The sequence below is a fragment of the Chiloscyllium plagiosum genome, chromosome 34 (genome assembly GCF_004010195.1).
Source record: "Chiloscyllium plagiosum isolate BGI_BamShark_2017 chromosome 34, ASM401019v2, whole genome shotgun sequence".
In the NCBI taxonomy this organism is placed as follows: Eukaryota; Metazoa; Chordata; class Chondrichthyes; order Orectolobiformes; family Hemiscylliidae; genus Chiloscyllium; species Chiloscyllium plagiosum.
Genome location: NC_057743.1, coordinates 24,012,228 through 24,024,829, shown reverse-complemented (window position 1 = coordinate 24,024,829; position 12,602 = coordinate 24,012,228). Strand labels below are relative to the sequence as shown.

Sequence of the window (12,602 nt, the reverse complement as noted above, 5' to 3'; positions counted from 1 at the left end):
GAAATAAAGTATAATAACTTTCACTAGAACAAATGTGAGGTGTTGCATTTGGTTGGGCAAACCAGGGCAGGACTTATACAGTTAATGATAGGGCCTTGGGGTGCGGGTGCATAGTTCCTTCAAAGTGGAGTTACAGATAGATAGGGTGATAAAGAAGGTATTTGGCACACTTGCCTTCATTGGTCAGTGCATTGAATATAGGAGTTGGAATATCCTGTGTCAGCTTTACAGGATAATGGTGAGGCTACTTATGGAATACTGTGTCAATTCTGATCTCCCTACAATAGTTAAGATGTTGTTTGACTTGAAAGGATGCAGCAAAGATTTACAAGCATGTTGGCAGGACTGGACCTCCTACTTGCATCCAACTATTGCCAGCCCCACCCCTCTCCATTTATTTCACAGCCCCCTTCTCCAGTCATAATAAAAGGTTCCAACTTTAAATGTTGACTCATCTCCTCCTCTGATGTTGCTTGACCTGCTGTGCTTTTTCTAGCTCCACTCTTTATCCAGTCTGATCTCCACATCTGCAGTTCTTACAATCGCCAGGACTGAAGGGTGACCTTATAGAGGTTTATAAAATTACGAGGGGCAGTGGATAGGGTGAATACCCAAGGTCTCTTTCCCAGGGTCGGGGAGTCCAAAACTAGAGGGCATAGGTGTAAGGTAAGAGGGGAAAGATTTTAAAAGGACCTGAGAGATAGCTTTTTCGTGCAGAGGTTGATGCATGTATGCTAGTGTAGGCAGGAACAATTACAACATTTGAAAGGCAAGTGGATGGGTATATAAATAAGAAGGGCTTACAGGGCCAAATGTTGGCAAATGGAACTAGGTCTGATTGAGATGCCTAGTCAGTACAGATTAGTTGGGCTGAAGGGTATATTTCTGTGCTGTATAACGATGCAAAAAAGTGCTCGGGAAACTAATGGAGCTAAAGACCAATAAGTCTCTCAGATTTACTGGGATCCGTCCACCTTACAATATTAGAGGAAGAAGGTACAGAGAAAGTGGATGACTGATGTAATTTTCCTTGAATCCTTAGATTCTGCAGAAGTTCCAGAGGATTGAAAAACAAAAACTATAAGCCAGTTAGCTTAACATCACTTATTGGGAAAATGTTACAGTCTATAAAGGATGTGCTAGCACAGCATTTAGAAATGCACAATGTGACCAAGCAGATAGGAGGACATAACCTCAGGGTCACCCATTTAAGGTGATGAGGAGAAATTTTCTCTCTGAGATTTGTGAATCTGTGGAATTCTTTACCACAGAGGGTTGTTAAGGCTGGGTTATTAAGTCATGTATCCATATCCATGACAGTTACGTTCCTGAGAACCCCTGCAAATGATAAAATTCATGTGTATAGTGCTCATTTAAAAATAAGTTTGAAAATCATTGATAGGAGAATCGGGATTCATGATTTTGCAGATACAGAGAATTTACTGTATATTCAAAGTTAAAAATCACACAACACCAGGTTATAGTCCAACAGGTTTAACTGGAAGCACACGAGCTTTCGCACGACGCTCCTTCATCAGGTGATTCATCAGACAATCACCTGATGAAGGAGCGTCGCTCCGAAAGCTAGTGTGCTTCCAATTAAACCTGTTGGACTATAACCTGGTGTTGTCTGATTTTTAACTTTGAATATACAGTAAATCCTCTGTATCTGCAAATCATGACTGTATATTCAAGGCAGAGATAAGACACTTCTAATTGGTAAGCAGACCAAAGAATATCTGGATAGGGCAAGAACGTGGAGTTTGGGATGTCAGCATGGAAACAGACCCTTTGGTCCAACCAGTATCCCAAACTAAACTAGTCCCACCTGCCTGCACCTGGCCCATTTCACTCCAAATCTTTCCTATTCATGTACTTATGTAACTGTCTTTTAAACGTTGTAACTATGCCTGCATTCACCACTTCCCCAAGTTTATTCCACATGCAAACCACTCTGTAAAAGAATTTGCCCTTCATGTCTTTTCTAAACCCCTCTCATCGCATCTTAAAAACATGCCCCCGGTCTTGAAATCCCCATCCAAGGGAAAAGACACCTACCATTACCACGATCTCATTGAATGTCAGAGCCGACTCAGTGGAATGAATGGCCGACACCTACCATTACCACGATCTCATTGAATGTCAGAGCCGACTCAGTGGAATGAATGGCCTCCTTCTGCTCTAATGTCATAGAGATGTACATCATAGAAAGACCCTGCAGTCCAACCCGTCCATGCCGACCTGATATCCCAACCCAAACTAGTCCCACCTGCCAGCACCCAGCCCATGTCCCTCCAAACCCTTCCTATTCATATACCCATTCAGATGACTTTTAAATGTTGTAATTGTACTAGCCTCCACCACTTCCTCTGGCAGCTCATTCCATACATGTCCACCCTCTGCATGAAAAAGTTACCCATTAGGTCTCTTTTATATCTTGCCCCTCTCACCCTAGACCTATGTCCTCTAATTCTGGACTCCCCACCCCAGGGAAAAGACTTTGTCTATTTATCCTATCCATGCTCATGATTTTATAAACTTCTATAAGGTAACTCCTCAGCATTCGACGCTCCAAGGAAAACAGTCCCAGCCTATTCACCCTCTCCACTATAGCTGAAATCATCCAACCCTGGCAACTTCCTTGTAAATCTTTTCTGAACCCTTTCAAGTTTCACATCTTTCCAATAGGAAGGAGACCAGAATTGCACTAAATATTAGATTAGATTACTTACAGTGTGGAAACAGGTCCTTTGGCCCAACAAGTCCACACTGACCCGCCGAAGTGCAACCCACCCATACCCCTAACCTAACACTACGGGCAATTTAGCATGGCCAATTCACCTGACCTGCACATCTTTGGACTGTGGGAGGAAGCCGGAGCACCTGAAGAAAACCCACGCAGACACGGGGAGAATGTGCAAACTCCACACAGTCAGTCGCCTGAGGTGGGAATTGAACCCGGGTCTCTGGCGCTGTGAGGCACCACTGTGCCACCCACAAAGTGGCCGCACCAATGTCCTGTACAGCTGCAATATGACCTCCCAACTCCTGTACTCAATACTCTGACCAATAAAGGAAAGCATACCAAATGCTTTCTTCACATCCTATCTACCTGTGACTCCACTTTCAAGGAGCTATGAACCTGCACTCCAAGATCTCTCCGTTCAGCAACACTCCCTAGGACCTTACCATTAAATTTATAAGTCCTGCTAAAATTTGCTTTCCCAAAATGCAGCACCTCACATTTATCTAAATTAAACTCCATCTGCCACTTCTCAGCCCATTTGATCAATATCCCATAGTAATCTTAGGTAACCTTCTTCACTGTCCACTACACCACCAATTTTGGTGTAATCTGCACTCTTACTAACTATACCTCTTATGCTCACATCCAAATCATTTATGTAAATGATGAAAAATAGTGGACCCAGCACCAATCCTTGTGGCACTCCACTGGTCACAGGGCTCCAGTCTGAAAAGCAACCCTCCACCATGCCCCTCTGTCTTCTACCTTTGAGCTGGTTCTGTATCCAAATGGCTAGTTCTCCCTGTATTCCATGAGATCTAACCTTGCTAACCTGTCTCCCATTGGGAACTTTGTTGAACGCCTTACTGAAGTCCATATAGATCGCGTTTTGTTTCTCTTCAAAACGCTCAATCAAGTATGTGAGGCATGATTTCCCATGCACAAAGCCATGTTGAATATCCCTAATCAGTCCTTGCTTTTCCAAATACAAGTACATTCTGTCCCTCATAAGTCTTATTGTCTTAAATGCTTCCAACACATGCCAAAAGCAGGAGCAATTTCTGATCAACTACATGATCGAAAGAACTGAGGAACCTCTACCATCACGATACAGTGCTCCAAACTACAATATTCTTGTAAAAAAAAACTGTCATAGCAACCCAGACTCTCTGAATGAAATATACCATTACACAGACACAAGGGACTGAAATGCCTCTTGTACCTATGTTGTGATTTCTGAATTAATTTTGAGTGAAAAACATATATTTCTGCTATGCAGAAGACATGACTGCCATGGAAACAAATACTTAATAAATGAGACAAAGCGAGGCATGTTGTCTTTATTTGAATTCATGAACATTTGCTCATTTAACAGAGTACTGTAGAACTGTATCAAGCTAGTATACACAGAGACTGTATACCCTATAATACACTTAAGATAAGCATGTAAGAATAATAATGTGATTTGATTGGCTAGTGAGCAGGCACTAATCATCAACATTTTTAAATTCATACTACACAGTCTTAAAGGGAATCATTTGCATGGGACTGTTACATAAGAATGCAAGTCCTATTGCAGTGATGTGTGTTTACACACCATAGCTTGTGTCACACTGATCGCTGCACTGGTTAGACAACAAAGCAGATCTAATGCTTTAATGCAAAAGAGGTAAAGTATTGAAAACAGAAACAGCAACACATGTCAGACACCTATATATATATTTATAAAATAATTTCCTGATGTGCCAAAAATTAATGTAATTTTGAATTAAGTAATAGAAAAGGGTCAACAACCAAGCAACAGACTCAATCTTCTAAAGACTAGGAACACAGGACTACTGCAAACTGCATTATTCTGACTTATCCGTCTTTCGCTGCTTTAAAAAAAACACTTTTGAGTTTTTAAGCCTTTGTGGGAAATCATTACATCAACCTTAGTCTGTTCCCCTCCTCTCTGCAGGTCTCATATGTGCATTACACTTTTAATAATTCTACTTTTTACTGTGTAGAATTTTGACCCAAATATTAAGTGAGGGAGAGGTTGGTGGTTAAGAGGGCAGTGGACAAGCTGTTTATCAAGATGAGGTGTGATGCGGGTTTGTGGCTTCCAAGTGGGGTTTAAGGAGGGAGAAAGCACCTTTGAGGGTCCAGGCTATTACACAAGGAATGCTAAAAGGGTTGGTTACTTTGGAATGTCCACAACTCCACTTGAATCAACTAGCAGAATCCCACAGATTATGCTTCCTCTTTGCTAATAATGAAAAGTGTAGGTGCTATCAAAGTTATCAGACCATGACTTTGGGTAACTATTACAGTGCCATTTGCCACATCTGAAAGCGTTGTCCGTGTCCCAATATATGCAATTTAAAAGGAAATGGTTAGTTTTCCAATCTGATGTTTTAACACCTGTCTCCCCTACACTACTGGGGTGGTTAGAATGTTCAGAAAATGACCTGTCTCATGCTTGAAGATTTTATGAGTTTTTTGCTCCCCCCCTCCCAGGCCATGTTTGAGCAATACATTCAGAATTTTGTAAACTGATAAACTGGACACTAGAACTGTAATTTTAGAAATAAAAGTTCACTTTTCTGTTCATTCCCATATTTGCAACATGAAGATGTCATTATGTTTTAATGTTTTCAGTGAATTTTCACATTGGTAAATGAAGGTTCAACTTTCATTTGATATATGCCAATATAAACATCGGTCCCATGCTCACTCAACCCCAAACTGTGCATTGCTCTAATGATTTCTGCACTGCTTTCACTAACCACTGTAACAGCACCTGTCTACACCTCTGATCCAGCCGGTCTACTGATGTAACCTCAAGCATACCTTAGTGACTTCCAGATTCAACTATCCTAATGCACTCCTGGCCATTTACCCACTGTATTCCCTTTTCAAATTCAGTTCATCCAAAAATGTTCTGCTGTATCCAAATTCTTACCTTATTGCAGCAATACCTCAATTTTAAAATTTGTATACTTATTTTCAAGTTTTTCCATAGTAATGCCCTTTCTGTAACCACCTCCAGCCCTACAGACTTCAGATCTGTATTCCTCCAATTCTGGCCATTGTGCAATCAGGATTTTAATCATTCCACCACTGGCCTAGTTTCCTAGGTCCTAAGCCTGTCAGTGCCATCCTGAAACTTCTCTGTCCTTCATTTAACGTACTGTTCAAAATCTACCTTTGGGTAACCACCAAGCTTTTGGTCACCTTAATATCTCCTTGTGTGCCTTGGTCAGAAATTTTATTTTACATCAGTCCTGTTAAGCATTTCAATGTCTTCCTAAGTTGAAAGATGCTATGCAAATACAAATTCTTGCTTTTGCCTCAACCCCTGTTCTACTTTTACCCTTGAGTCAATAATGATTCTTGCAGTGGATCAATCCTAACATTGCAAAGGCTAATCTCAATCCCAACTCACTTCCCCAACTCCTGCATTGGGTTAATCCCAAAGCCTATACTTTCTGTATTATGGCCACTCCCGTATTATGGTAGTCTTATCCTCCTAAAAACAGTCCAATTCCAGCAGCTGCACTGACTTGATTCGATTCAAAGCCAAATATTTACTCCCTATCATACTTAAATTACATGTTTTAAACTTGTGCTTATCCTTGCACTATAACCTCAGCTTGCATTCTGGAATTTTGCTTTTACCTGCTCCACTTCCACTCTTCATTCTTCCTAAATTCTGTCTTTTTGTCTGATTTTGAATTGGTATTTCAACATAATGACAAACACATGCAGATTTGAAAGGGATATGTTGTTACTGAAGATTGTGGTTTGCAAGTCTATCCTTCTTGGCTCAGAGAAGAAAGTTTATTATACTCTGACAAATTAAGCTTTAACATTATTTCCAATAACTAAAGTTTACACAATGATAACAATATTTTTTATTAAAATTATGAAACTTGCTGGGTGCACCTGCAGGTCAGAGACTGAAGATAATATCATAATGGAATTAGATTATCCAGCAAGTTAGCACAAATAGAACTTCCACAACAAAATGAGTGGACTTTGTTTGGTTCAAGTATCAGAGGCCTTTGTGCTGCCAACTCACTATAGATCTCCTTGGTCAACACTTTCACATGTACCTAGCCTGCAAAAATACCTGCAGTCAATATAGTCAGGGAGGGGATGGCACCAGTAGCAACACTGAAATTTTGTTGATTTCCTGATTGTGTGCATTTGGGATAATTCTAGTACTAAATATCATTAGATAGAACAAATAGTTTAAACAGTGATGGACAAAACATGGATCGATGGAGAGCTAGTTACACTTCCTATTTCCCTCCTATAGCTCACACTATGTTAAAATCAAATTCTATCATTCTATTTCCTACTCAAACTCATTATTCCCTTAGCCCTCAAACTGTGAAATTCTTTCTTCATCTTTCCTGCTTCCTTCTACAATCCTCAGTCTATAAAAAAATGGCCAACTTGGTGTCAACTAAATTATTTTTCATTTTACAGAACCTCTCTCTAACTTGTCTTATTCTTGATGCTGGCCTGACTAGAGAGTTCAACTAAATAAAAGGCCAGCTGATTAATATTTTTGCAATAAAATTGGAATTGATTTTGTGGTTATACTTGGATTGGGAAAACCCATCCAGTCTGCCACATTATCACCATTATTATTTATGTCGCAGTTGAAACAACACATTATGTATAGGTATAGGGCTTGCTGCTGGTTACTGACCTGTCATGTTATTCCCAGGCCAGCAGCAGTTATCTCAGGCTTATCCCTGGCATCAGTGCTGAACTCTAATGAAGCTAGGTCAGTGAAAGTTATTCAAGGCTAAATCCTACTGATCACAGGCCAGCATAAATGATCTATATGATGACACAATCATGTGCAAAGAAAATCAAGTGAGAAAATGTAGTGCAGGCAAAAACACCTGGATACTGTCTCAGTAACTCTATGGACTGAGTAGGTGCCAGAGAGATGGGATATGACTTGTGAAATTGCAGCGTTTTATTAAAAAAGACAAATAGATTGAACAATTGTCACATACTTGAAAAGCTTGTATAACATCACTGTTTAGAATAATTGCTGTTCTCTGTGCGTTGATTATCAAAATTGTTGCAGTTTTGAATTACTTTGGGGAAGTAGTTGTTTCATGCAGCATGTATTATAAATTATTCACAGAATATCCATGGAAATCTTCACTTCCTAGACTTGTTCATTGAATTCTAATTCCTAAGACACAATTCACCTTTATAAAGATAAACTGCTGGTCAAGAGGAGTTGGGAATAGCAGAAGGAACACAATGATAGACAAACTGGAAGATTAACCATATAGGACTGAAGATATAAAGTGCTACATAGGATAGCTAGAGGATCGAAGGATTAGAGACACAGGAAGTTGTATTTGTGGAAATAGGGACAGCAAGACAAAAAAAACTGAGGATTGCAGATTGAGGGATATGGGCTAAGGGGTTGGAGATGGAGGGATAGATAAACTGTGAGTCTAGAGTTTAGATGGGACGACATACAGGAATTGGAGGAATAACAGTGGTGAACTGGAGGTGGAAGGACAGAAACTGAGGAACTGAAGATAGACATATTGAAGAAAAGGAGACAACTCAGATTGGAGCTGGAAGGAGAGACATTGTGAAATTGGAGATGGTAAGCAAAGCTGATGAATTGCAGTTGCAGACAGGTGATCCACAATGATGTTAGTTTCAAGCTGTCAAATTGCTCAGTTTTCCTGTTGGTCTTGGCTGGAAAGTAACTGGAAGTTTTTGTGGAGCCTTGTTTTACAAGTTATGTTTCATTGAATTTTGATGGTCATTCCTTTGAGTAACACCATAGCCAATTACTTTTAAAGGAGTGGCATTTACCCTTGCATTCTTGCATTCCTAGAATCTCCACCCACTCTGCAGCTAACATCATGTGATCATCTACAGCCAGCCATGAAATTCACTGATCCGCTCTGACTAATGATGCTTATGCATATTGCTACTGGTGCTTGTCCCCTCATCAAGGAATGACAGACATGTCAGATAAATGAAGGTTCCCAATAAGGCAGTCTGAGGTTGTAGTTCTGCAAAATTTGCTGCATCAATCTGAGATATGTTTGTGACAATACCACTGATATGTATACGTTTATTAAGCGCTGTATTATTGAAAGATATTAATAAAAGGCAACTGATTTTCTCATATAGACCCTTCACTGATCAGCTTCTGGATCCAGCCAGCAGCAACATTCTTCTTATTTCCAATATTGCTTCTCAAAATCTAAGGAAATAAATCAAAGTAGTTAATAATGAGCCTTATTTAAATTGGTACAAACAGCATTTGCTAACTGTAATGATTAATTATTAGAGAAACATTTGGTAGCAGCCATTCCTCTTTATGCTGTGGCACTGAGTTGACTTTGAGTATCTTGGTCTCTAGTCACTTATTGTCAAATGTAGTTGTTGATGAGCCAAAATTCAGGGTTGAGAGTAGGGATTGATATAGAAGTCGTTCTGGTATAACTGCTTTGTCAATACAAATTAACTATAACGCGACTGACAAATTATGGACACTGTTTGGATAATGCAAACTTTCTACTGAACTTTCCATAGCACAATGTTCTATAGTATGAGGTTGCAGAGGAATGCAACTGTCGCATTATACCAGAATACAGTGTATTCCATAAAATCAAGCCCACAGATTCCCAACCTAGGTGTGGGGGAATCACAGACACAGAACACAAGTTCATCATTACGACAGGTGTTGGAATAGGGGAGTGACATACTTTTTGTCTTAGCATTTCTGTTAGTATTTTACTAGCATGCATTTCTGTTAGTATTTTACTAGCATGGGTTGGCATCAGGCATCTGATGGCCACTTAAGAGCCACTTTCTGCTGCAGCTGGTATTTACCAGAGGTTTTGCCCTCAGCATGTCCCTCCTTCCTGACAATTAATTATGCACTGTTTGGAAGCCCACAAGCAACCTTTTATAGATTTGCTTGTCATGTTCCTTACATAATGAACCCTCCCCCCCCCCCACCCTAATGCTGCAAGGCAAATGGCAAAAGTGGAGGTGCTATAAAGCTCTCTAGTAAACAATAATTGTCTACTTAAAGGCAACAATTGGCAGCAGGACCATATTCCCTGCCACAAATTACATCAGGGTGAGAATGGGATGGGGTCCTTTGCCATGGTGGAAGTTTCAAAAATTTGCTCACATAAGATATAGGTACAGAATTAGGCCTTTCATCTCAATGAGTTTCATATTCACATCTCACCACTGAACACACGGTTGATTACTGCTAAGTAACAATAGGACTGAGAAAAACGAAAAGATAAGAATAATGAGAATATTTCTAAAAAGTATGAAAAGCCCCAGTGTACCTCTATCTAAGTTCTTTGGGGGGATATCCCTGAGCAGTTCCACTTTCTGTTGGGACATTGCAGCCTTTTCCTTTAGTATGTTGTTCTTGTAGTCTGCTAGAAATAAAAACTGCATTATTATCATACTGCAACAAGCATAAATGTTCAAGTCAGCCGCATTTACCCTTCCACATGCCCTCAACTAGCCCCCCCGCCACGCCCCCAAACACCTGCCATCCCGTTATTGGACGCCTTGCCCATCTCATGCCTCTAAAGTTGTGACTACTGCAGGAAATGATATAGTTTCCTGTTTAGGAAATGACACACAGATCTTCAGTGATATAACATAGGATGTGCTCCTACCAGTATAATCAGATCATCTAATTCTTGACTGTCCTGTTGAACAAACAGGTTAATCAACAGAGTTCTGAATACTGGGATTGTCATCAATATATTTAAATGATCACTGGTCCAGAGATTAAAACAGTAATTTTACTTTAGGTGTCAGTGTGTCCACTTCCCTTGATGACTCAGTCTGTTAATGCACCACCTGTTGTAGCACTGACCCATTGAAGATCCAATGTATAATCCCTGATCTGTACCTTTATATGATTTCAGTCTGAGCTGGGTTGGGCTGGGTTTAGGGTATATTATTTAAGTCATATGGAGCTTAAGGGGGAATTAGCTTCAGTTCCTGATCACCATCTGCAGTTTGAAAGTAAGAGCGTACTTAGGAGTTGAGTTAGGTTATTGTGACTCGTGCATCCAACTGACAGCAAATTAGATAAATTGACAGAATGAGTGGCTATTCGAACTATTGCGTCTGTATTGGATATTTACTGGAACAACAAATAATTAAACACACTGTTCCATTTTCTCCCAATACACCAGTAAGTCATAGGTGCTTGTAATACAGTCTCCAACTGATACATTTCAGTTCATACCAGAAGAATGACAATTTAAATGAAGTACTTATATCCAATGAAACTGTTCTTCAGCATATTTCAAAGGTTTAGAACAGGAATTGTAAGAAAATAAACCTTGAAATCTAATATGGGAAATGTGAACCAGTCCATTTAAATGGAGAGATACTGTAGAATTTTGTGGTATAGAGAGATCTGGGTATCTTGGTACAAAGTATACATGCAGATGCAGCAAGTGGTAATGAAGGCAAGTAAAATGCTGTCAATTAATTCAAGGGGAACGTGAGTACTGATTCATTTGTGTCTTCAAAGTGAGAGCTAGACCAGTTTTTTTTTGCTAGGGCAGAGAACACAGCATTTGAAGAGCAAGTGGATTACGAATCAATATAAATAATAATCAGTATAAACCCTCTCCACACTATAGGAGGTTAGAGATGAATTTTCCTGATTCCACCCTCTTCATTCCATCTTCACAACACCATCAAATTGGCCTTAGGTTGTATTTTTGTTTCTCTGTCTCTGAAGAAATCATAGGGCTGTTATGGGTGAGGAATTATTGTGAATCATGATGATTAAGACATCATTATTGTGTAGAACAGGCATGATGAGTAGCTGGTCTATTCCTGTCTGGGATCACTTTATTCTCATTAGGAGATTAGAACCAGGCATGGGTGAAAAAAGAAAGCAAAATTTAAGTGTACCTTTTAGCTAGAACAGTTTAGCAATGTCACACATACCTGGTTTCATTCTGTCATTTTTATTCAGTCTCAGGTCGGTTGTGTCAATCACAAAATCGTTGAGAGTAACATCTGTTCTTCTGTTGGTTTAAGAGACAAAATGACCTTAGCAGTTAGTGAAGCTCCAAGAACAATCCTTATTTATATTTATTTCTCTCTAAATTGCAGAAAAGTTAGTTGTTCCAGTGTAGACCTCTGCCTAAAATTCAAACAAAATTACCACCCATATTTCTGCATATTAGGAAACAGAAATATAATACCTAACTACCACAAAAATCAGGACAATTTGTTGTTTCTTTAAGCTGGTCTTTCTGTAAACCAGGCTCCCAAACAGCTGACTTTAACAAGGACTAATGCACACAGGAAGAAAGCAAAGCATCAAAAGCAGAAAGGATCAGGAGATCACAAACTTCAAAGAGGAATGCAGGAGACAAGCAGTATTAAAAAGGGGTGCACAATTGTGGGAGTCTGAGAGAGGGAGAACATGGTTAGGGAGCTTGAGAGGGAAAAGCATAAGCTTGACATAAGGGAGCAGAAGACAGGGAGCCTAAGATAGAGAGCAGTTGAGCAGCAGCATGAGAAAGGGATACAGGAGATCAGTGGGAGAAGCAAAGACAAAGTGGTACTATCGCTTGAGGAGTAATCCAGAGATCCAAGTAATGTTCTGGGGACCTGGATGTGAATCCCAACATGACAGATAGTGGAATCTGAATTCAATTTTTTTTAAAAATCTGGAAGTAAGAAGTCTAATGATGACTATAAACTACTGTTGCTTGTCAGATAAACCCATCTTGTTCACTAATTAAGGGGAGGAAACTGTTGTCCTTATTGGTCTGGCCTACACATGACTCCTGACATCAACCTA

At 39.7% G+C, this 12,602-nt stretch overlaps 1 protein-coding gene across 4 annotated transcripts in view; it reads right to left on the bottom strand.

The window, feature by feature from the left end:
• Positions 1–4,070: 4,070 nt before the first annotated feature.
• LOC122540343 (matrix remodeling-associated protein 8-like) overlaps positions 4,071–12,602 on the bottom strand; it is an 87,818-nt gene continuing 79,286 nt past the window's right edge. For 3 of the 4 annotated variants that reach the window (XM_043675919.1, XM_043675920.1, XM_043675918.1), the window contains 3 exons: positions 11,738–11,817; positions 10,099–10,194; positions 4,071–8,993 (listed from right to left, as the gene is read on the bottom strand). In XM_043675919.1, coding sequence (XP_043531854.1) covers positions 8,968–8,993; positions 10,099–10,194; positions 11,738–11,817 — 202 coding nt within the window. In that variant the 3' untranslated portion in view covers positions 4,071–8,967. The remainder of the gene's footprint in view (positions 8,994–10,098; positions 10,195–11,737; positions 11,818–12,602) is intronic. The other variant, XM_043675921.1, reaches the window with a different exon arrangement.